At 39.5% G+C, this 24555-nt stretch overlaps 1 protein-coding gene across 11 annotated transcripts in view; it reads right to left on the bottom strand.

Moving 5' to 3' along the window:
• The window catches only part of Col19a1 (collagen type XIX alpha 1 chain), a 339939-nt gene continuing 315384 nt past the window's right edge, over positions 1 to 24555 (bottom strand). For 10 of the 11 annotated variants that reach the window (XM_052745271.1, XM_052745270.1, XM_052745264.1 and 7 more), the window contains 4 exons: positions 24322 to 24388; positions 13347 to 13475; positions 7565 to 7642; positions 1 to 7401 (listed from right to left, as the gene is read on the bottom strand). In XM_052745271.1, coding sequence (XP_052601231.1) covers positions 7274 to 7401; positions 7565 to 7642; positions 13347 to 13475; positions 24322 to 24388 — 402 coding nt within the window. In that variant the 3' untranslated portion in view covers positions 1 to 7273. The remainder of the gene's footprint in view (positions 7402 to 7564; positions 7643 to 13346; positions 13476 to 24321; positions 24389 to 24555) is intronic. The other variant, XM_052745262.1, reaches the window with a different exon arrangement.

Here is a 24555-nt window from a genome sequence, read left to right as displayed (position 1 = left end):
TGATCTTTTCATCAAAGTGCTTTTATTTTAATTGGAGTGACATAATCAAATACAGGGAAAGAAAAATGAAGCAATTAAACATGTTCTTCAGTCCTATAACATCATATTCATAAGAAATAAAAATAACAAAATTTCAAATATCAGTTCACCCAACTGTTACACAAACCTGATACATATCCAGGCTGTACAACAAGATCCACAAGATACAATAAGTAATGTTGGGGACAGCCACTTACAGATAGCTTATGCAAAACTGGCACATCCCAAATGGCAGGAACAACCAACCCACTGTCTATTTCAGTTAAATAAAACGTTTACAGAAGCACTAATATTTGACGAAAAACTTGCAAAGAAAATTGCCTAGTGAATGCTCTCCATGAAAGACAGCTACTAAACCCAGGCAGACCTGGGATGCATCCCCAGCAGAACCTCCCAGAATCTCCACATCTCTTTCGATGTGGTTTTAAAAGTTGGATAGTGTCCATCAGAGAACGTGTCAAGAGGGGAATGTGTAGGTAATTGAAGTTGCTCAGAAATGGGCACATTAGTCAAGAGCAAATGATTTCTGGTTTATTTCTACTCAGTGCTCCTGTGGCAGTATGATTTGATGTTTACTCCAGATAGCCAACAGGTTAGATAAGAAGTATGAAAATCATTTTCCAGTCTGAGCACATAAATTTGCTGATGGATTTTGGGTAATTATCTTCTGTATGTCAGAAAAGTATGAATGAGTAGTTACATCATTTGGTGACCAACGTGAAATACTTTATATTTCAAGCTGGTTGAACCAATATTGCTATCCTTAAACATTATGAGATCTGACCCCAAATGTGCTTAATTTTAATCCCTGCTTCGGAGATCACTTGTGATTGAATTATTTAATTTTGGAGATATCATAATGTTTCTGAGGTATAAAATCTCCAGGTTTAAAGTGAACCAATATTGGTGGGAAATACCTCATGACACAAATAATCCCAAATATCAAGAGAATTACTTTTAAACATGTTGGTAACCCTGGGAAAGGGAGTATAAAAACAGCACTAAAAACGAAATGTTAGTGAGTTACTTATTTTGGAAATGGAAAATGGCCATATACAATCTTGAAACTGTGAGATAATGTTTGTGCTTAAGACTTATAGGTTATCATTTAAGTACATACTTTTAAGTTATGTACTTAAGTTGTTTTAGTGAACTTGTGATGCCAAACATTAAGTACCAATGTCTCAGCAAATATTAAATACAAATTGGCTCGTTATAATACTGTATATTAATACATGTGCTCAAATGGTACTTAGAAGGTTATCCAAAGAACTGTAACATGCTTGGCAGATCTGGTTATTGGAAAGAGGATGCTGTCTGATAGATATTTGTAGTCTTAACAAGTGGCAATTCATATTAACTCTCTGTTTCCCATGCTTCTGTGTGCTGCCTTTCATGCTACCTTAGTAACTGAAGAGAACAGATGGGGAAATTGACTCCAAGAAACTTTTTGGGATTTGTGTCTTCTTTTCAAGTTTATTTTGGCATGTTTTTACTTGGTCTCCAAGTTCACAGTTGCATATGAGAAGGCAACAATATTATTTAGAGAGCACCCACTTAATTTATCATAAGGGAATATGAAGGTAAGATTAGTTAAGAACTCTTGAAGTCATTAGCTATTCCATCTAGACACTTAAAGCCGCTGGCATATTTTAATCAATTTTTGTTAGAAAACACATTGAGTATTTAAATAGTTATTGCCACTCTAAGGAACTTACTATATGAGGAACATTAATCATGATGCTTCTTAACTTTCTAAGAGTTCTCTCTAGCAAAGAGTCTAACTCGATTTTAATCTCTGTTAGAAGAGAGCATCATTGTGGGCTCTCTCTGACTTTTGTTTCTGTTTGTAATTCTCATCTGAAATCAATATACCAGGCTTTTCATAGGCTCCCAGGGAGGCAGATTATAAACTCAAACTGTGAGCACCAGCGTGGTAGAAATATTAGCCTCATAGTAGACCAGTCTCAGGCTCCCTGGAGGCTGTGGAGCTTGCTCTTGGTTTGAGAGTGATTGTGAAGCCTCAGAGTGGCCAAGACCTAAGAATAGAATTGGAGTGGACCTTTGGCTACTGAGAAGGACTAAAGTGTAGACACAGTGTAAAGAATTGCACCTTAAGAGTTCCCTGATTTAGAGTCAATTCCTTTATTGCTGAAAGAGGCAAGACATTCATGACGCAAAATGAAGCTAGAGGAACCAAGGTCTGAAAGCGTATATTCACTGGAATTTATAATAAAGTGAGTAGCATTTCACTTAATGCGAGTGTAATAAAATAAACCTTAAATAGCTGATGAGGTAAGATAGTGAACAAACAAAATGGAGAAAAATATATCCCAAACGTTATTTTAAAAATAAATAGTTATAAAATATTCCATAACACAATCTGAATGCAAATTCACCACAAGTATTTATCCTCTAAATACACTGTAAGTATCACAGCAAAATAAAAAGTTGTAAAATTGCATCTTCATGCTCGTAAGCTTATTATGGTCAAGCCACACCAGCCTTGTGTTAAAATTTCAGTAGTTAGCCCTAAGTTTAGTGATGCCTACGTTACTAGCATTCACTTTGGACAAATTTATGAAGCAAGTAGCCGACTTCTTGAGTCACACCATATATCACTACCGGAATTGAACTTGAAAATTTTTCCATGGAGCTGTTTCTTGCTAGACTAAGTTTCACCTTGTCTTTTGGAGAATTATTTTCTTGCTGGTCTACTTGTCTGAATTAGTGTTCTCTGTGTCTGCCTGAAACTTCATTCCCTCTGACCAAACTGATGCCATTTTCTATGTGGTTTTGTTCAGTGGAATGTTGACATGATAGCTCCAGATACATCAGTAAGTAAAAACAGAAACCACCTCTTTTCCTGTTTCCTGTAACTCCCACTCATTGAACAAATGTAATGTAACAAATGCTACTTTACACACTGACTGATGAAGAAATACAAGTCAATGGGCTGCACCATGACCTGATGCTCACGACTTAAAGGGTTCTATTTAAACTCTCCTGAATCTCCTCATAGGGGTCTGTTTAATCTCTGAGAGGAATGGAATAAAAAGGGAGTGTATGCTGTATTCCAAAGCCAGGAGAGAAAACCCTGTGTGTCTTCACACAGTAGATACGTCCAGACAAGTGCAGAAAATAATTTAAGAACAAGGGCAAATGTCAACTTTTCCCTGGGTCATTCAAATAACATCAATATCACTGCACCTGCTTCCAGTATTACCAACATTAGAAAAAAGATGGCATTAAAAAAAAAGATGGCATTTTGAAAATCAGTTTTCTTACTTTTTTTTGGTAAATAGTGACATATTTCTAGAAAAATAGACATTGTACAAATTTAATTGCAAAATTTATCTTGAGCAATAAGGAGTTTAGACATTGTATAATGTATAACTTGTCTACTTCTTGTGGTAAGCTAAATGTGTTTCATTGTCAAAAGAATATTTGCCCTGTCTGCAGGGGAGGATGCATACTTAGGTGTGTGCACATTAGTCATTAAAATTCAAGAGTAGCATAAGACAACCTTATAGCAAATTTGCATGTCACATATGGGTATACACATAATAAATAAATAAAAATGAAACAACCCACAAGCCAAATGCTATGGTGCCTGCCTCACAAAGATACTGAAAATTCTGAAAAAAACACAAATTAATGAAATGAAATATAGTTTACAAAGACTATTTACAAAACAAAGAAAGTGCCAAGGCCAATGTCTGATTTAATCGTCCACCAAACTTTTCTAAATTTTAGACTTCTGTGAGCCTGTTCCGTTCTGAACAAATTGCCTCAAACACCATCTTGTGGACAAAAGGAGGTATATAATAAGTTTCTCAGAAATGAGAGAGGCTGCAGAAGAGCTGAGCAGAAGAGCTAAACCATATTTAAAGTCTAAGACATAGCCGTAGAGATAACTTTATAAACTCAACATCGGATGGCAATGTGTATAGGCAGTATATCGTGAAATAATTCTTTAAGTTCCATAAACAGGCAAAATTTTAATTTCCAACTATATCATGAAAGACAGAAAAAAGCACATGAGGTTAAAGTCATTCAACGGCTCTCAGATCAAGGGAAGAAGATGAAAAACTCAAGACTGACTGTTGTGCTTCTGTTGTGGTAAGAAGTACTAGTCAATGCTATCAGTTGGCAAGAACAGTGGACGCATGCCCAGGTCACTCTCTTTCTTTTGACTCCAAAAGCCAGAAAAATGAACTGAGAATAGATCTTCTCTGCACAGGAATATTTCTACCTAAAATTGCTAACTCAACTGGCATAAAATTTAGAACTTGAATTCTAAAATCCTTGTTTATGAAAAAAAAAACAGTTTTAATATTGTCATCATGACCTGTAATTATTTTGTATTTAAAACATATCTGTAGTACAAATGAGAGAAAATTAATAATTCTTCTCCTTTGCTAAAGATAACACCTGACATAAACAGCTTTTTTTTTTTTAAATGAAACAAATGGTTATTTAGAGGAACATTTCCTATCCTACTTTGGGGACCGAATTATCCTTTTTTTTTTTTTTTTTATTGAAGGGTTGAGTACCTGCTAATCTCTTTGTTACATTAGCTAGACTTTGTAGCCCTTTATTATGAACAGAACTGAGACAGAAAAAAACAGCTTTCAAGATAAATAACAGCGGGTTGAGGGTTTGTGCTATTGAAGCACAGTCCCAGCTCTCTAGTCATGTCAGACTTAATCACATGTCCCAGTTTTTAAAAAATGAACTTGAATCACGGTGACAGGCCACTTCTCAATATGCATCATGTAACATATTTATCCCCTACACTCCTCAAGTCATGTGATCAAATCTAAATCCTTGAAACAGGAATAAGCCAGTCATACATTAAAAAGGAAGAAGAATAAAGGAAAAATTCTATACAATTTGTAAGAGAGCTTTCTGTTCTGTGGACCTGAAGTGAATGTAAATGATGCAATTTACCAAGCAAGAAAATGAACTGCATCTTTTTATACATATGAACTGATCAACTAAAAAAAACCCAAATACATTGATCATCAGCCAAATGTTCATGAAAATATTAAAACTATAAAATAAATAGTTTTTGAGTAAGCCAAAAGGCAAAAGGATAAATAACCAGTCAATTAATATGAAAAATAATCTTTGAAAACATATAAAAGTCTTAGCTCTACAGCAAATTCAAGTAAATTAATATGTGTCAGGTAAGTTTTAAGTTTTCAGAAAATTTAACAAATCAAAAGCTCAAAATATACATATAGCACCATCTTTTCACCTTATGTACATTTTGGGGGGTAGATTATCATTTGATTATGAAGATACATATGCAAATGTTTGCATATTCCAATTTTGTGAGTTTAAAACACAGCACCATTGCAAGTATTGCATAAGAAAGAAAATAAAGGAATAAGCAATATAATGTTTAAAACATGAAGAATAAATAAAGTAGACTTGGAAAATAAATAAACTTGGATGGAAATATACAGCCAAACTCAATATTAAATACCCAAAAAGCTATATTATGCACAGCCATGTTGACAGTACCTGGCCAGCAGCTCATCTATTTGTCAATGAAAACCAGTTCAAATCATGGGTGCATTTAAACAAACTCTGCCTTATGTCAGGCATGCTTCCCATTCACAGCTCTCCCCACTCCCTGTGGGCTTGCTTTTCTAAACTCATTGTCTGTTTCGATTAATAGACAGAAGGCATCACCCTGTCCTGTGGAATATGTGCTGCTCCTTGAGGTGTGAACTTGTCTCTGTGACCGGAGGGCTCTGGTGGCACGTGTTCATCTTCTGTGGGATCCAACCAGCTAGATCCCTGCAACATCCTTGTGCTGAATAGTCTAGAAAATCAGTTGTTTCCCACAAAAGGTTTCTCCAAACAATGAATAGGTAGGGAGTAAAAAATACTGTTGAGTAATTCAGTTAAGTCCACTGGAATTTTGCTTCCTTTCAGAGCATATGTTTGGTTTATTTTATTTTAATTTTTTTCCCCCAGAGCTGAGGACCAAACTCAAGGCCTTGAGCCTGCCAGAAAAGCCCTCTACCACTAAGCTAAATCTCCAAAACCAGAACATAGGGTTTTGAAGCATGTAGTGATTTTCACGTGGTGGGTCTGGTTTTCCTCTATTGAACTCGACCTCTTTCTGGAGCTCCTGAGAAAACGGTATTCTCCTTAAGACCACGTGTGCTTCACGTACTTGCATGTATTTGCTGACCCGTCATCCTCACTTTGCAGGGTGAGTACTCTTCTGTTCCCATCATTACAAACCCCGTGCTTTGCTCCGATGGTGGGTCTGGGGATCACAGAGTCAGAAGAATAATGCATCAAAGAGCACCAAGGTCTTGCCAGGCTACTAAAGCTTGTCAAGTACCAAAGACTTGGTGCTTTGCCTTCATCACCAAACACCTCTTAGGGAAAACCACTTTCTGTTCCCTGTTGGAAACTCACTGACATGAGCACAGGGTCAGTTGGGGTCTTCCATTTTCATGTAGCATGTGTTCATGAGGAGTTCGTGAGGAGTGCTTCCAATGGAGCTCACAGCTAGAAAGTCACAAAATTTCAGCAGTTGGCAATGATGAGTTTGGGGGCTCCCTGATAAAGAGCTCCCATAGTTTGTTTTTTGAAAAATAAATGAAAAGTGAATCTCTTATTGCCTGTTTTTCTGTATAAATAGAATGAATGTAGGATGGTATAAGACTTCTTGTGAAAATCAGTCATAGAACAGTCAACAGTAGTAATGCACTGTCTCAGTCTCAAAAGAGCAGAATGAAAATGTTAAGCAACAACAGTAAATTTAAAGATGAAGAAAATATCAAGATAAACTTGAAAAATTAAAGTTCAGAAATCAAAGTCTGATCATGCGGATGAGTTTATAAAGTGTATGTCGTCTGGGTACCAAATCATCTCACGTGACTTCTTCTGAAGAAGCGGTGACAAGCTTGCTTGCATTTTTCACATGAAACTGAGCAGAACTCAGAGCCACAGTAAAGCAAAACATACGGAACGAAGTTGGGAAACACGTGAAAATACTGATTTGCAATTACTGTCAGAATAGGATTCAGATGGTGGCTTTGGACGTCTGCCTGACATCAGAATTTAAAAAAAAAAAACAAACCAGCAAAGGAAAGCAGTCCAGAAATCACAAGCCTCCGGAGCACGTGGTTGGGAAGCTCGTTATCGAGAGCTCTAAGGGCACGGCGACATCACCAGGACTGAAGTCTTCCTCCTCCTGTAGTTTTCATTTTCTACCTGCCTGCTGAAGGGCAGGGGTCATAGGATGGAGGCAATCTTCTGGATTACATCTTCCACCGGGTCCTGGGGGTCCCTGAGGCCCTGGGGCACCAGGTGAGCCTGGCAAACCCACTGCTAAAGACATGAAAATACACCATGAGAATGCAGGTCACATGGGATCCTGCCTGCCTCCCTCTCTCCGACCACCACGGGTCATTCAACCCAACAGGTGAGGTCCACAGGGGAGAAGAGGGCTATTTTGAGAGGCCTGCATTTGTCAAGATAATAAGCCTATTACCTGAAGATCCAGGAAGACCTGGACTCCCTGGCAGCCCAATTCCAGGTTCTCCTCTTTCTCCCTTCTGTCCTCGGTAGCCTGAGTGAGAGAAATAAAGAGAGAGAAGAAGAGTATGCAGCATGCACTAACATGTACATGATAGTACTGTTTTCTGAGTCCCCCAGAGCTGAGGACTGAACCCAAGGCCTTGAGCTTGCCAGAAAAGTGCTCTACCACTGAGCTCAAACAGCTGTGTGTGCTGTTTCCTCACTCTTCAGACATAAATATTCATTTCATATTTGTCATGCGTTAAACATAAATGTTAGGTTGAGTACAATAAAGTATGTAGGATCTGATAACCATGCAGCTAATATACAAAGTTAAAGTAAACCAAGCTTTTGATAGTGAGATTTATTTAAAAAAAAAAAAAAGGCCTGGTGGTGGTGGTGCATGCCTTTAATCCCAGCACTTGGGAAGGAGAGGCAGGTGGATCTCTGTGAGTTCAAGGTCAGCCTGGTCTACAAATAATAATAATGATGATGATAATAATAATAATAATAATAATAATAATAAATCTCTAATAACACATTGACAGTACTTTGGGGACTTTTCAATCTCTTATATTCTAGCATTGTTAAAATTTCTGGTCCTTTCCATTTATAAACTGTCATAGTAAAGCATTTTGTGTTGTTGTCTTAACTGATTTGACTCAAATTTGTATTCTACCAATCTCCTTTTATTTCAGTTAATTATTATTGATTATTTATTTCATTTAATAAAGTCTGTATTCTTATGCTATCTTGTTCTCATACAAAACAGAATTCTTTCTGTATACATCTTTCCTATTTCCTGTACCTAGATTCCCACCAGAATTTCTGTTGAAGAGGGCTCACACACTTATCATAAACATAGAAGAGAAGATATGGACAATGCATTTAAGTATTACCTATAGTGCCAAAAATCTCACTCTCAAAAGCTTGGTTTGTTGGAACTTTTTATATCAGCTGTGTGTTTGTAAGAGCCTCCATGCTTTATTGTACCAACTTGGTACATACGTTTAATGTATGATAAATGTGAAATGGAAATTAATACATGATGACTGAAGCAGCAGCACACACAGCATGAACTCAGAAAATAGTTTTGGCTTCTGAGGGTGTTGCACTCATATGGACACACACACACACACACACACACACACACACACACACACTCAGTTTCCCTGGTTCTGGTTCGCTAACTGACCGCGAAGCCCTTCAGTCATTTCTACTTACAATCTTGTCCTCTTATTTCTAAAGGTCTCCATTGCTAATGGTTTTGATAGGTCAGAACTATCCTAGGGCTAACAACTATCCTATATGGGCCACTGGATTAAAAACAGGGGGGAAAAAAGGTTTTCCTTGATTTAGAAGCTAATGATACCCAAACTTTAAAAGCTCAAAAAGAAGAGCAGTGATTCCCAGTATTGTCCTCTTAAAATTGGTGGGGGTGGGTATGTAGACTAGATCCTCCTTCTCCCCCTCTTCTTCCTCCTCCTCGTTATCTTCCAGTAACTCTACATGTGAGGTTCTTTCTGAAATGAGAGAGGCATTTAAGTGTGCCAACCCATTTCTCAAGGTTTTAACTAACTCCTCTTTTTGAAAATATCAACAACATTTTGTAAAAATTTTTCCGCAAAAGCTCACCCAAGAAGGTGAGTTTTGTTAGGAAAGTTTGTCGTCATTTATTTAGAAGAACTCTGCTGGATTAGGCTTTTCAGGTCCATTGCTCTTGAGCTGTGGCAATTGGGCCCTGTGTTACAGACCCCTTCCAGGACTGACAGAACACTGAGCAATGTTTTCTCCATGCACAGTGGGAAGGCGACATCCACAGCTCTGCAGAAGGGCTAAAAAAAATAACTCTATAGAAGTGCTTTTGACTTTAACAAGACATCAGTCATTCCCCCCTTGGGAGTCTCAGAGGACACAAACAAAATGGCTGCCTTCAGAATCTTCCGTAATAAGCATTCACTGTCCTTTAAGAAGTCTGGGTGACTGGAAGAACATCCACGGGTTTTCATTAGTAAGTCTTCATAGGAGAATGGCCTCCCCTGGGCACATTTCTGATGGCCTCATATCAGTTTCCTCCTTGCTTCTACAGTACCCTACTTTGCAGAATAAGCACAGGACACTTTACAAGGTCTTTGTTTTTTTTTTTTTTTAAATCCTTCACTAAACATATGAAGATAATGAAGGTGATAAAAGGACCCCTTTCGTGGTGCATATTTCAAATTAATTTACGTTAAAAGTGCTTTCTTTGCTGACAAGTACTGTTAAGAACTCATATGTCCTTTAGGCATTTCTTAAGAGTGAGCCACCCATCGACAGAATTCCAAGTGGCCAGTGCATGCTGAGACATCACTCAGCAGACACATTTCCTGTCCCTTTCTGCACTTCACCCTTTTGTCAACCTCTGTCCTCACAATGAAGAGGGCTAGTCCAGCAACAGCATTAAAGGCTGGCCTGGCTGTTTTTGTCCTGCCTTTTAAGTTGAATAAGAAGAACATTGAAGGCATATACGTGGCTTCATCCTCCGAGAACCTCGTATTTACTTGTTACCAGATTTCTAATGCCACTCAGAGAAGCAGCAAACACCAGACAGTGGTTGCTACCTTCTCATCTGTTTTTCCTCCCCCTCCTCCTCCCTCTCCCCTTCTTTCTCTTCTTCCATGAGATTTCTTTGTAGCTTTTAGGGTCATCAGTACAGTATGGCTATCAGAAAAAAATCGTTTAAAACAAATCTCATTTTCTTTTGCAAACTTTATTTTTCTGCTGAATTTCAGGCAAACTTAACATTACAAAGAGTTGAAGTGTCAATCAACAGCTTACAGTCAAGCTATATTCACTGTCAGAAGCCCCATGAGGGAAACAAAAGCAGATGCATCAACTTCTAAGTGTGTTTGTTGTCAGAAACTCTGGTGGGACAGAAGTTTTGTCCATTTTTGTAGAACTTGTCTTAAAGAAAACTGGAAATCATGTGGGGAATTCCTTCAAACTCAAGAGGCACACTTCAGATCTCTATTAGAAATCGTAGTCTGATGTACACACAGCAGCAGGCTAAACCCACAGACATCTCTTGCATAAAGGAAGATCCTCATCTTTTGATCAGTTGGCTACGTAGTGAATATGAGTCTTGTTTTCAGAAACCTCACTAACACCGTTGACTTAGAGTTGCCTCTCACTGAGACCCTTCCAGACTGGCTTCCCATCACCTGGGAAGGTGCCTGGAGCTGTGGGCATGTGTTAGAAAGGTGACTGTAGTCGGGACTGTTTTACTAGGTCACTGTACTGTATTTTCCATCTTGTGTGTTCTCTTGGACTACAAAGGTTTGAAGGATCCATCCAAAAATTTCTACTGCTCTCCACTGGACTTATTCTTCATGTGGTTTGAGTATCACATGCTCAGGTGGCATTTAAAGGTCTTTCCAGCTCTCATACACTCTGACTTTAGAAGAGACTCAATGAATAAAAGATAATAACCACCCTATAAAAGTGTATATGACCAGAAGGCTGCCTCTGAGTCTACATATTTCCCTTTTCTTCAACTATGAGTCAAACCTCCTGACCTAAGATAAATGGAAGATGGATATTTAAGAAAACTACAGTGATTTTGAAACTGAGCGGAGAGGCCAAATCTTATGCTAATTTCCCATTTAACTTCACGTGACTCATGTCTTTCACAACAGTCAGGCGTAGTAGGTTTTCTTTTACCATGAGTTTGGAGGTCAGCAAGAGGGTTTCATGGCAGCTATTCCCTCTGGGCTGTCTGTTGTGGAATGGAAGTATACCCGGCAGCCTCATTAGTGACAAGAACAACCAGAGGGAAGTATTGATCTTTGCAGAAGAGTGAAGCATCTGTGCTCAGGTGGCTAAGACTGGATATTAAGCCACGAGCACACATCTATATCTGTGCAAAAGTTCTGATCAGTCTTCAATAATCAGTCTGTGAGAACATCCCCACAGTCAGGCTCCTTACAGCATGGCCCATTGGGATGACGTGGCTCTCACCCTCTGATCAGCTAGCTCAGCCTATGGGTCTTTATCTACTGCCTTGCCTTTGGTCTAACTGGCCTTTCTCTTGAGGCTCCCACCACGGCAGGCTCACCGTGACTCAGACTAGCAATCTCCTTCCTTGCTAAGCCTTCAGTAGCCGACAGTGCCTCATGCCTTGGAAACAGTTTCTCCTGCTCCCCATCTCCGTGCTGACTGCATCCAAATGCTCAGAGACAACTGCCTCCAGTAAGCCAAGGGATTCAAGCTGAAGTGTCTATGGGTACGCTACCAAGCCCCGCATTTCCTCCACAGGCTAGCAGAGCATTGTGGCTGGGTGGGGGCGCCATTATAGACTTCAGCCAGAATCTGGCAACAAGCTCCCTAATGTCTGGGGTCCATCTTCTTCATGAAGTGGGGCCTTGTGGCTAATTCTGAGAACGGTTTTACCAGTGTCTGCTGTTCTGTCCCTGCTGTGTACAGGAATTGGGAACGTGGGAATGTGGGAATGTGGGAATGTGGGAATGTGGAAATGTGGGAATATGGGCTGTACCGTCTGTCCTCAAGTGGAGCCCATGCACAGATGGTAATTAAAAATGGATTCTGGAGTAGAATTTGATTCAACTCCAGCAAGGTAAACTTCCCAGAATGCTTAGGAAGAACTCTGGTAGTAGCTGAGGTGCCTAGGGCTACAGTTTCTCTAATCTTGCTTCTCACGGTTCATATTTATTAAATCTGGCATTTCTCTGTCAGAATTCATGGATCATCTGAGTGCAGACCTATCTAAGTCAGTTCGCAGACTGCTAACCATATTTTTACAGAATAGTTGTGTCAGAATAACTTAAGCAAAATTGAAGAGCATTTGTCCTTGCAAGTTGTCATCAGTGGGACACTATTTTTTTTTTTTTTGCAACATAAGTTTGTCTTTAAAGACTTGAGAAGTCATACAAAGTATCTTTTAAAGTTCAAAAGTTATCATAATTACCCAAGATCAAGCTATCCAAAGATTGTGGCAGAGATGGAGTGGATGACCTCCAGGCCCTACCCCTTATTGGGAACTATTGGCAGTGGCTAGCTGCTGGGGATGGAGTACTCATTCGCAGTGGAGGGTGTGGCCACTGATAGTCTTACATGTCCCAGAGGAAGGCTCTATATCTGGGTAACACTAACGGGACATAATGAGTTATTTTGAAAAAAAAGATAGGAATTTGGGGGTGATGTTGAGGGGCCATGGGGATACTTGGATGGGGAAATGGGGAGAGGATATCATTATATTTCACTGTATACATTTATGAACTTCTCAGAAATGAATACAAATGAAAAGAAGATTATGTCTATACTTTCGAAGTTATCATCTGTAATCTAATCTACAATCACTCTAAACTCCCCACAATTAGGTGTTAGCTCCAAATGACTGTTTGTAGCAGAATCTCCTGACTCTGTCTTCGGTTTAAGATTCTCTGAAGAGGACACTTGCCTGACAGTGAGAGGGGACAGAAACAACCTTAGGATTCCTATATAACAATGAGAGAGCAGTGGACAGCATTGAACTTATTGTCAGACTGGATATTATTAAAATGAACTTAGAGTAGCAGGCATATCAGTTTTAAATTTGAAGTAGTAATAATATTTATCACTAGAAAATAAAATATGAACAAGATAGTTCATAACAAGTCATTTTATACATACCACACATATACATTTTAATGACAATTAGCATGTTATAAATATTGAGGATTAAAAATCTGGCAAGCACAATATTACACTTGCAGTCCTACCTTGGGGTCCTGGGTCTCCTGGGGGTCCGGGTAACCCGTCCTTCCCTGGTGGGCCAGGCCTTCCATGAGCATGAGCAGACAACATGGCTGCTGGCAGCTTAAGCTGGGATAGAAACCCAGCCATCCTCTCTTCATTTAGGAAAGAAAGAGATACATCATGTGACGGAAGGGTCTTTATGTCCAAGTATTTTCCAACATTTTTATAAGAAGTTGAAAGAAATTCAATTACTGATTTAAGCACATATAAGATACCAAGGTCTGACTGCTGTGTTTTTGATAGAGCATAGAATCAATTGCATGAACTTGTTTAAAGACAGAAGGAGGGCAGCTGGGTTGCTCAGAGTGTCTAGAAATTACTAGTGTTCCTGGAACCCAGCAGTGGAGTGGCCAGAACACTTGTCTAACTAACTTGGTTATGCCTTGTGGAGAAAACTTTGGTTCACTGTTTTCAGAATAAATGTGAGGCACTTTCTAGCCATGTGTTGAATGTGCAGCCATTTGACATCTATTCACATATTCTTTTTTTGAGGGTTTTTTTTTTTTTTTGAGATAGGGTTTCTCCATGTAGTTTTGGTGCTTGTCCTGGATCTCACTCTGTAGACCAGGCTGGCCTCGAACTCACAGAGATCTGCCTGCCCCTGCCCCCCGAGTGCTGGGATTAAAGGCGTGTGCCACCACCGCCCGGCTTCTATTCTCATATTCTTTAGCAACCCCTTCTGTGGTTAGAACCCAATCCCTGTGTTTTGAGTCATGACTGGATTGACTTTTCTTATGAAAAGAAAAAGCAAAAGCAGAATGGACAACGAGTAACCAGAAAGAATTGTTTATAAAAGAGCTTTGCAGTTGCTGCTGGGTTGCTCACCCTGGAGGAAGTCTGTTGACACAGAATGCGCACTGAGATCACTCATGTGATATTGCCCTGTGACAGTTCTGTTAGTGAATTTGGAGGTGTCCACCTTCCCTGGCAAGTATTAAAATGATAGGACCCACAGCTGACCGAAGTCCTATCTGTGACCTTACTCCAGATTTAGTGGGAGAGCAATATGACTACACAACCCTTCGAGTTATGGACCCACAGGTCATGTGAACTAATGGATATATACTCTTCCAATTCACTAACATTTACAGAACTTATATTTTCTTACATGATGACAGATGACTCATGTTGTAGGTAACTTAAACAACACTGCTGTGGGATGTTCTGTATGCCAAATGTTTTGCTCTGATTGGTCAGTAAATAAAACACTGATTGGCCAGTAGTCAGGCAGGAGGAAGTATAGGTGGGACAAGGAGGAGAAGAATTCTGGGAAGTGGAAGGCTGAGTCAGAGAGACACTGCCAGCTGCCGCCATGACAAACAGCATGTGAAGATGCCGGTAAGCCACGAGCCATGTGGCAAGGTATAGATTTTTAGAAATGGATTAATTCAAGATATAAGAACAGTTAACAAGAAGCCTGCAAACAGTCATACAGTTTGTAAGCAATGTAAGTCTCTGTGTTTACTTGGTTGGGTCTGAGCAGCTGTGGGACTGGCGGGTGTCAGAGATTTGTCCTGACTGTGGGCCAGGAAGAAAAACTCTAGCTACACAACACTGCATTTTCAGCAGGGACATTTAGTTACTGAAAAACTGTCACAGGCTTCATTTCACCATTTAAGCTCTAGAGTAGGCAAAAATGTCACAAGTAACTTTTACTTTTTAAGGAAGGAAGCCCATGTTACCCTCATTATTATGCATTTTCTGGTTGTATCTGGAGTTAGTGAGTCATTTGTTCAATCAGGTTGGTAGGAGGAAGGATATCTAATTTTGTAAAAGGAAAACACATTCAGCGTTGCTGCAGATGAGAAGCCTCTCTCTAAATTCCAGTGGCAGCAGTAAAAACATAAAACATGTTTCTGCGTGTCTCTGTGAGCCTAAGAAACACTAGAACAGAGAACGCAAATTACAGGCAATGAACACATTGTCCATGCCATTCAGAAAAACAGGTAAATACATTTAATATTTTTGTTAAGCACTGAGGGATACATCTTTGTGAATTAAGTACCCCTAACACAAGATGCTTTCCCAAGGGGCACATCATAGGCATGGCCATTTATTCATTTTATAGACTCCTTGGAGCACAATACTTTGTCTATGGGTCCTGAAGAAAGTGCCCATTGATGACATAGAGCATTAACTGAACAGACCCTCTCAGGGGCTCATCATCAGCTCATGAAAGCACCTTTAGAGTTGGTCCAGTGGACGTAACGACTAAGTCTTAGACAGTTACTATGTCGTGATTCTCTGAGATGAAAGCAAGTACACAATGCTGAAAGTTAACATGTTGGGGCCAGGAAGATGAATCAGTTGGCACTCTTGTAAAAGCTGTGAAGGTTTGAGGTCAGAGACAGGAAGAACACTTGGACTTCTAGCAATCAACCTAGTCGAGAGAGCAAAATCTAGGTTCAGTGAAAGAGCATGTCATAGGGAATAAGATGGAGGGCGGTAGAGAAAGACATTTGACATCCTCTGTGGCTTTTGTACATGTATTTGGTCACATGGGGCAAACTCCAGCCAACCAGTTCCTGCCCTGCACATAGATATAGGACCCCTCCCCCTCCATACACAAGAAGAAACAAGAAAATCGATGTGTTAATGAAACTTAAAGAATCATAAGTGTGAAAAGATGCATAAGAATTTTTGATTTAAAATTAACTTCTGAACAAGTATATTATTAACTAAGTTAGCCTAGCATTCTTTAAGTCATAGTTCTTTGATTCAGGGTCTCGTGCAGTCCAGGCTAGCCTTGAAATCCTGGGCTTCCAGCTGTGACTCGACCACACCTGGCTAACCATTCCCTGTAGCAGGACTTTGCATTAGTGAGTGTGGACTTTGTCACCAATTACTCTTGTCCTGGAATTATGGAATTCAGTCATTTAAACTGACCATTTGAGTAAGAACTGTTATCATGTTTTTATTGGACACATATATTATAAAGGATATTTCTAATCTGGCGTCTCAAACTATTCCAAAACAGTTGAGCATCTTCAGCTCAGTCTGAGACACCAGACAAGAAATCTGTCAACTAATGCAAGACATTTCTTGTCACTATTGAGTCATTTGTTATTAATTTCACATGGAGCATCGTTCAGTTAAATTTTATCTCAAGAGCATACTCAGTGTTTTAGTCTGGAATTCATTTTGAGAAAATCACGAATTCACTTCATAAATAAAATCTGCCACTGGACTCCTTAAACTTGTTTTGCTTATATTTTATATATTGACACTGTAAAAATCTAATAAATGGGTGACTAATTTTTGAAATAAAAAACTAGAAGAAGGTACAGTCTTGCCATGATAAGAAGAAATGTTAATGTTTCTCCTCACCACACAATTTATTAAAAAACAAACATGCCGGGCGGTGGTGGCGCACGCCTTTAATCCCAGCACTCGGGAGGCAGAGCCAGGCGGATCTCTGTGAGTTCGAGGCCAGCCTGGGCTACCAAGTGAGTCCCAGTAAAGGCGCAAAGCTACACAGAGAAACCCTGTCTCGAAAAACCAAAAAAAAAAAAAAAAAAAAAAAAAAAAAAAAAAAAAAAAAAACCAAAAACAAACAAACAAATTATCTTAGTGATTCAAATGATTTCGTTTGTGAGGCTCACTTTCGGCTGAGATAGCTCAGCTTGGAAAAGTGCTTGGCACTAACCCTGGCTGCTTGAGTCCAGTCCCTGAGACCCACATGATAGGAGAGCCCAGACTCCTACAAATTTCCCTCTGGCCTCCACACATGCACACATGCACCAACACACATAGGTGTGCATATGAACACACACACCAATAAATAATTGTTGTGAAACATGTTTACTACCTTTAATGCCTAGACAGAAATATTTGCCACTCTAATTTATTCTCTTTAACATATGAAGTAAATTTACAAGTACTTTGTTTTGGGAGGTTTTTTTTTTAAATATAATTTTAGCAGAACACAATTATTTTAAACAATTACTTCTAGCTGTAAATGAACTGGCTTTCAGCTACACTAAGAAACAGTCATTTAGCATAAGCTAATTGCCTCTTCTGAACCCTGCCCTAATGTTCTATAATTGAAACTAATAGTTTCTTAGAATCTGAATGAATTGAGAAGGCCTGTATTTTTAATTGCCTTCCCTTGGTTTTCAGGGCTCCTTAGTCATTTAAACTGTTTTTTGCCTCTGCTTTCTAATGAGGCAGAAAATTAAAGACTTTAGAAGAGGTGTACATAAACCATTCACATTCCCCCTGCCTGGGCAGAACAAGAGCCAGCAGTCACAAGGGCCACGGGTCTGATAGACCAGACTGAGGGCTCAGCTTCCTTGGAGAAAGAAGTCCCAGTGACAATGCAGACATTAACATTAATTGAAGAAGTAAGGGACATTCAGGTGTCACCCAGTCCTCACCTGCCTTTTGTTTCACAAATAGAATTTGTAGCTTATTTTTTTCAGAGAAAAATGAATCTTTTTTCCTAACGCCCATTCACATGTTGAACTGCCCACTTTCTTAATATAACCTCATCTTATTTTCTTTTCATACTCCATTACAGAAGCATTAGTTACCTGCTGGATTAAGGGAAGTCCCCATTACTTGATAGTATTGTTATCTTTTAGCCTTAAGGTTAAAGAATTTTCATTCACAGGATTACTAATCTGTTCTGGAAATCACTTTTTGCATCATTTTCCATGGCATTCCTACATGTCTTTTAATCACGGAAACTAAAATTACATGTAGGTTTTTTTTCCTATGGGGCAATGCAACAATAATCTCTTGTGATATCTGAATTATTTCCCAGTTTCATTTTAATTGTTATTACTTATTATGGACTCATTTATTTTGTAATTCGTAATACTATATTTGTTCACAGTCTTTGTAAAGCACATTGCTTTGAAATATTGTCATGGGTAAAGACAGTGGACTGAACACATGCATGTGCTTTAAGTCTCCTGTGGATGCTCGAAAAACAATGAAGATATTTTCAAAGTCATAAAACTCAAGAATGAAGAGACTCTAAAGGACAAATGTAGCAACAGAATTTGGAAGCTGAGGTCAGATAGCTGAGGGATATTTCTCTTGGAAAAAATCAAGAAAACTGAGACTTTATACTGAGAATAGAAACCCAACAAATTTAAAATGCAAACTCTAGAGACTCAGAATGGGGAATACAAGTTATCTCTGGAAGTGGGGACAAGGGAAAGGAGTTGAAATAGCAAATAGATCAAAAACTTAAGTATAAAGTAGGTAGAAAATTTTCCCTAAAAAGCGAGGTAAGTAGTCTTCCCTAGCCCTAGCAACTAAGGGTCCCTTTCTAAAAAGGGGAGGGTCTGGGGGAGGAAAAGGAAGGGGGAAAGTGAGGTATTGTATTTTCATTAAAATGTAAAATAAAAAAGGAAAAATGAGTACATAAAGGGAGACAGACTATCACTGTATTGATAACTCCAGAGTTCAGCAAGACTCTGACTTTAATACTGAAAAAAATTAAAAAATGAACACCTAAGATACTGACTGCTGAGCTGGCAGCCAAGTTAGAACATTGAAATGCCCCCACAGAGACTTAAAGACACTGAAATCAAAAGACCTTCATTTAGAATGGCCAATTAGCTACCCCATGTGAAAATTATGGTTGGCAAGTCCTACATTCATTCACACCTGTCAATTAAGTGTTTCAGAACCCATTCCTCTTTGAGAACAGACAACATCAGATCACTGGAGATGGAGGAAATCCTGTAAACCACATGACTGATTCTGTTTGAGTCCCTGGCAATCAGAAGCTGCAAATGGAAGAAGCAGACTATGTTGTGGAAAATACTTACTGTATCTTCCATGATGTGTATATATATTTGTGCATATAATACAATACACATAAACATATTAGTTATAGATATGTATCCACTGGATGATATGTCTATGTACAAATATATACACAGTTACAAAGAGAAAAGAGATGTTACCTTGAAATAGGAGAATGGGATAATTTATTATACTCTTTCATATACATGTATGTGAAATATATGTGAAAATGGAGAAAACACAGGTTTCCTGAACACTGAAATCCAAAGGCAGAAATAATCTTAACCTTCCTGCTCAGTTGCAGAATTGGGCTTTGAGGGTTTAAAGAGTGGAAAGAGCCTGCTAGTTTGTATACAATGCTTCATAGGTTTTTGTTTTTTCATACAGATGAAAATGCTCAAGTATTATAAAGTGAGGTATATAAGCAAAATCTATGCTCTCTGATATGCTAAAACTTTGATTTATGTGGATAGCATCATTGGCAGCTGCTAAGCCTTCATAAGGACAAAAAAGCTAAGCTGAGTCATGTGGATGACATCTGTCTTTGCCTTGTGTGGTCACCCTGTGGTCAAAAAAGCCTTGACATATTGACCAATCAAAGTGGGGATTTAATCTAACTTTAGAGTGAATGCATACTTGTGTATCATGATCCAATTGGAACCCAGCTTTGAGATTATGGAGAATCGCCTCCCTCCATTTGTTGGGTTTGGGAAGGAGCATTTAGCATGCTGAAGGACAGGGTAGTGGCCTGGAGGATAGCCCAAGGTGAGAAGGCTGGGAGGGTCACCTAAGAAGTTCAAAGGGGATTGATAAATCCCTGGAGGAGAGCTTAAAACTTATGCTCTGGTGTAGGCTTTGACATGAGGAACCACCTGGGCACCAGGTTTGAATAAAGCATACAGCAGGACCTCCTGAGGACCACCATGGGCTCCTGCTGAAGAGGGAGAACCCTTCCTGAGGCTGTGGACAGGCAGAAGTTTGTGGGGAGACTGCAGAAGCCCCAGCTGACACCTTCTCTAGTGAAACTGCTAAGAAAATGGGCGGTAGACAGGTGTGATTGAACCCCAGCACTTGCTGTACTGTGCTAGCTCACCAACACTGCTTTAAAATGTGACAATTAGCTGGGCGGTGGTGGCGCACGCCTTTAATCCCAGCACTTGGGAGGCAGAGCCAGGCGGATCTCTGTGAGTTCGAGGCCAGCCTGGGCTACCAAGTGAGTTACAGGAGAGGCGCAAAGCTACACAGAGAAACCCTGTCTCGAAAAACCAAAAAAAAAAAAAAAAAAAGTGACAATTAATCTTTCCACTTAGAGAGAAGGCTTTGTGGAAAAGGAAACTGACCTTACAGCTCCGTGATTTGTGGAAATGGAGTTTTGCTTTTTTTCTTCTTGGAAAATGGTGTTCAGCCTCGGAAGAGGTGGCTTCTGGGTGGCAAAAAATCAAATGGACTGAATAGAAGTGGTTTGAGGGCAAATTAACCTAAGTACTGAATAAGTACACTATAGGTTCAGGTGCATTGTGTTTGGGAGAAGACCGATTTGCCCGGTTGCTGTCTGCACAGCTCCCAGGAGAGGGGACAGCACATGTGGAACTGGTATTCAGAAGTTTCAGGAGAAAGATTTCCTTTGGCCCCTTTTAGAAAACCATCTTGAGGCTAAGGTATTTTGAAGGCGGCTTTGGAGGTAAACAAGCTCTCTCGAGGTTAGAGTGTCCTGCCATTCACTGGGACCCTAAGAAAAAGGCAGTGGGAGGGATGGGAATGAAGCCAGAAGAGACATGGGGGAAGACTCCATACCTGTCAGCTTCCTGCTGGGGACACCTCAGTGGTGAGGCAGAAACCCAAAGAACACAGTATGAGTCAGGTGAGCTTGCCCCAAACCAATCCCCTGACTTTCTTGAGGAGTCCCATAGTTGTTCATGGGAGTAGCTGCAGAGTGGTTGGGTGTGGGCAGCCTCGAGCCCTCTTTGAGGGGTCGCAACTGGGTGTTTCCCTGGCTGAGTACTCCGACAGGAGGTCGTGGGTCACATCTTTACAGTGTGTACTGGACTTACCAAATCGATGCCTGCTGTATCTTGACGTTTTTCTTTTTCCGATAATACGTGACTGTAGTTTCTGACATCCATTTTTAAAAGAAGATTTATTCTTATTTTGAAATTATGTGTATATATGTGCAGTGGCAAGGGTGGTGTGAAAGCAGGTGCCCTTGGAGGCAGGAAAGGAGAATATGATCCTCTGGCGCTAGAATTAAAGGTGCTTGTGAGGATGTGGGGGGCTGGCAACCAAACTTGGGTTCTCTGCAAGAGCAGAACATACACCCTTAACATTGGGCCATCTTTCCAGCCCAGCTTCTGTGACTGTTAATTAACCTCCAGAAGTTGGCTCAACTACTGAACTATTAAATATGGCGACAAGAAGAATCTTTAAGAAATTGCATTTCAGAATCTCATTCCTGAGATAAAGGGTTTTCAATGACAGCAGTGTCTGTAGAAATTAGAAGTGAGAAGAGAACTTTAGATTGCAATGAAAAAAATGTAATCCTCAGTGTTTCCCTTTGCATAGTTCCAGCCAACTGCAGATGAACATGTTGTGTGAGTTCCTGTGTCCAGCGCTTCCTTCATAGACACGGCACCTATATAGTAACAAAGGCTTCCACCATCAGAAGGGCCCCACACTCAGCTTAATGGTTTTCTAGTATTTTCTTGAAATTTTAAAGTATATTTTGGACATTTTCATTTTACACTGAGATCTGAAAACTTTGCTGCTGTCCATATTCTTTGTCTCCTGAGGAGTGAGACAAGGCTTTTTTCCCTCCAGAGTGCTGAATGTTAAAGGGTGCTTGTTAAGACAAACAAATGTTTTGGTGGGAAAAATTAGCATCTATTCCATGGTGCTTGATTCAAGGGCCATAAGACCAAAAAGAAAAGAAAATGTGCAATTTAAGTACAATGTTAAAGTTAAAAAGAACACTGGCAGCTCAAAAGTAAGTAAGAAATTATTCTAATAAATTATCACTTCAGGCAAGGTAAAGACAGGTAGTGGAGATAAAGAAAAATGTAAAGGAACAACACGAATTTATAATCTCATTAAAATATTCTTTTCTGTGTAACACTGCTCTCTCTCCACTGCTCAAGTGAAACAAGACAATTCGCATCCAAGCAGTGAGATTTCAGTCTCTAATGGAAATTACTTAAAACAATTCTAACAAAATTTTGAATTAGAATATTTTGTGTTCTCATGCTTTACAAAACCCTCTACCCCGCTTTTAGCTTATGGTGCTTATTAGCAACGGAGGTAGGAGCCATTTCCACTTGGTGAATCTTACAGTTGAGGGGAATGACTGTGACTTTAGCTACTAATTGGGCAAAACCATGTGATATACTTGTGAACAGATCTAGAGCAGATTTTAGAATAAATATATAAAGTCAAAGTTCAATGAATGATAGATTAATAAATAGATGACTTATAAGTGTGCAGAAGGAATCTGATAACATTTAGAAAGGCCTAAGCCTTGATTCAACTTAAAATTTTAAACAATTACATTGTATTACTGCTATTACTATTATTTTATTATTTATTATTATTCTCATAGTGTGTGTGTTTGCACGGCAGGTGTGCCAAGGTTAGGGAACAACTTGTAGGGATAAGTGCTCTCCTTCCACTATGTGGGTTGCAGAGCTGGAACTCAGGTGGTCAGACTTGGAAGCAAACCCCTCTACCCACTGAGCCATCCTGTCAGTCTAGCTCTTGACTTTTAAATTCAACATTTCCATCAACAACCAGAATAGAACATGCTTAGACATTAGAGATGACCCAAAGCTGTAAGTGTCAGCCATCTTACCTTCCACAAATATTCTAAACAATATTTTCAGATTGGACCAATGTCAGAACATAAATCACTTGAATTTTATTTGTTTTTGTTTTTATTTATTTATTTGTTTGTTTATTTATTGATTGATTGATGCTGGAAGACAAACCCAGGACCTTAGACATCTCGGGCAAGTGCTCTACCACTAAAGCCACTTGAAGTTTAATAATAGCAAACATAAATTCACCTGTGTAAGGTTTTTAAAATAATATACAATGAGGAACTCTTTTGAAAAGTTTTCAGAGGGAAGAACCACGCTGTTAATTGATGACTCACCATGAATGATCAGCAAGGCTTAACTGCTCAGCAGAAGCAGTGATGGGCTAGGGATGTGGCCCAGCTGGTAGAGTGCTCACCAGCATGCATCAAGTCCAGGGTTTCAGCCCCAGAAAAGGATGAATAACCCAGGTATGCTGGTATATGCCTGTAATCTCAGCACTTGCAACGTGGAGGCAGGAACATCAGGAGTTCTAGGCCAACCTCAAGCTACATAGAGAATTCAAGGCCAGCATGGGATGGGTGAGACACTGTTTTGTTTTTAAAACAAAGCTACCTTGGGCTTAAACATCTAGAGCCAGCGTAGGCAAACTTACTCTGAAAAGAGTCAGAAAGTGAATATTTATTTATTTTTTTGCTAGCTACGTGATATCTGTCACATCTATTCAACTCTTCACCTAATGCCTGAAAGCATTGGAGAAATATGAAAAGAAGTATGACTGTACCCCAAACCACTTTATTAGAAGTCAGATCCAAATTTAGGTCATTTAAATGTGTCATGTTGATCTTTTTAAAAAATGATGGGAAATCCTCTAACAAATATGTAAGAACCGTTCTGAGCTTGTAGGCCACATAAAAGTCCATTGGTAGCAGATGGATGTGGCTGGGAGTCTTTAGTTGGCTGGCCCTGGTATAGATCAAAAGACACAGCAACCCACTTTGGTGAAAACACTCACAGGTAAATTAAGCACCCCCCCGCCCCAGGGTGACAGGGATGGAGGAACTGGACATACTTACTCCATAGAGGAGAAAAATGAAGATGGGGTGGGATGGGTATTGAAATATTTGGAAGACAGTCGCACCAATAGAAGGCACTTTGCCTGTGTTGTTTATAGACACGGTGAGGAAAGGAAGTTTAAAGAGAAAGTTTGACTCAGCAAAAGGAAGACACTTCTGTCAAAAGGAGCTGCCTCTCCACAATTGCTGTCATGGAGTCATCTTTCAAGAACGCCACTGGAGGGATTCCCCACGGTGGAGGGGGGGCGGGAAGTGGAGACTAGTGAAAAAATTTGGAAGCATTACAAACCAAACCTAACCTTCAAAAATCCTTAGGACCTCTTGGTTAATGTACTTCTTTATTTCTTCAAATGAAACAGCATCCGCCTAAGGGAGGAAAAAGAATGTCCATTAAAAGAAAGCAGAGCACCCGTGGATAAGGAACAGAAATGCTGGGTTCGGCATACTTTTGTCGATACACATTTGTCAAGCAAAATGCTGCTGGCAGTGCACTATTTTGGGCAATAAATACTGTTTGATCAAACGCTAGGATA

Source organism: Peromyscus californicus, unplaced genomic scaffold, assembly GCF_007827085.1.
Source record: "Peromyscus californicus insignis strain IS unplaced genomic scaffold, ASM782708v3 Scaffold_19__1_contigs__length_69161282, whole genome shotgun sequence".
NCBI classification, from domain to species: Eukaryota; Metazoa; Chordata; class Mammalia; order Rodentia; family Cricetidae; genus Peromyscus; species Peromyscus californicus.
The sequence above is the reverse complement of the archived record's forward strand: the minus strand, read 5'-3'. Positions and strand labels throughout refer to the sequence as shown.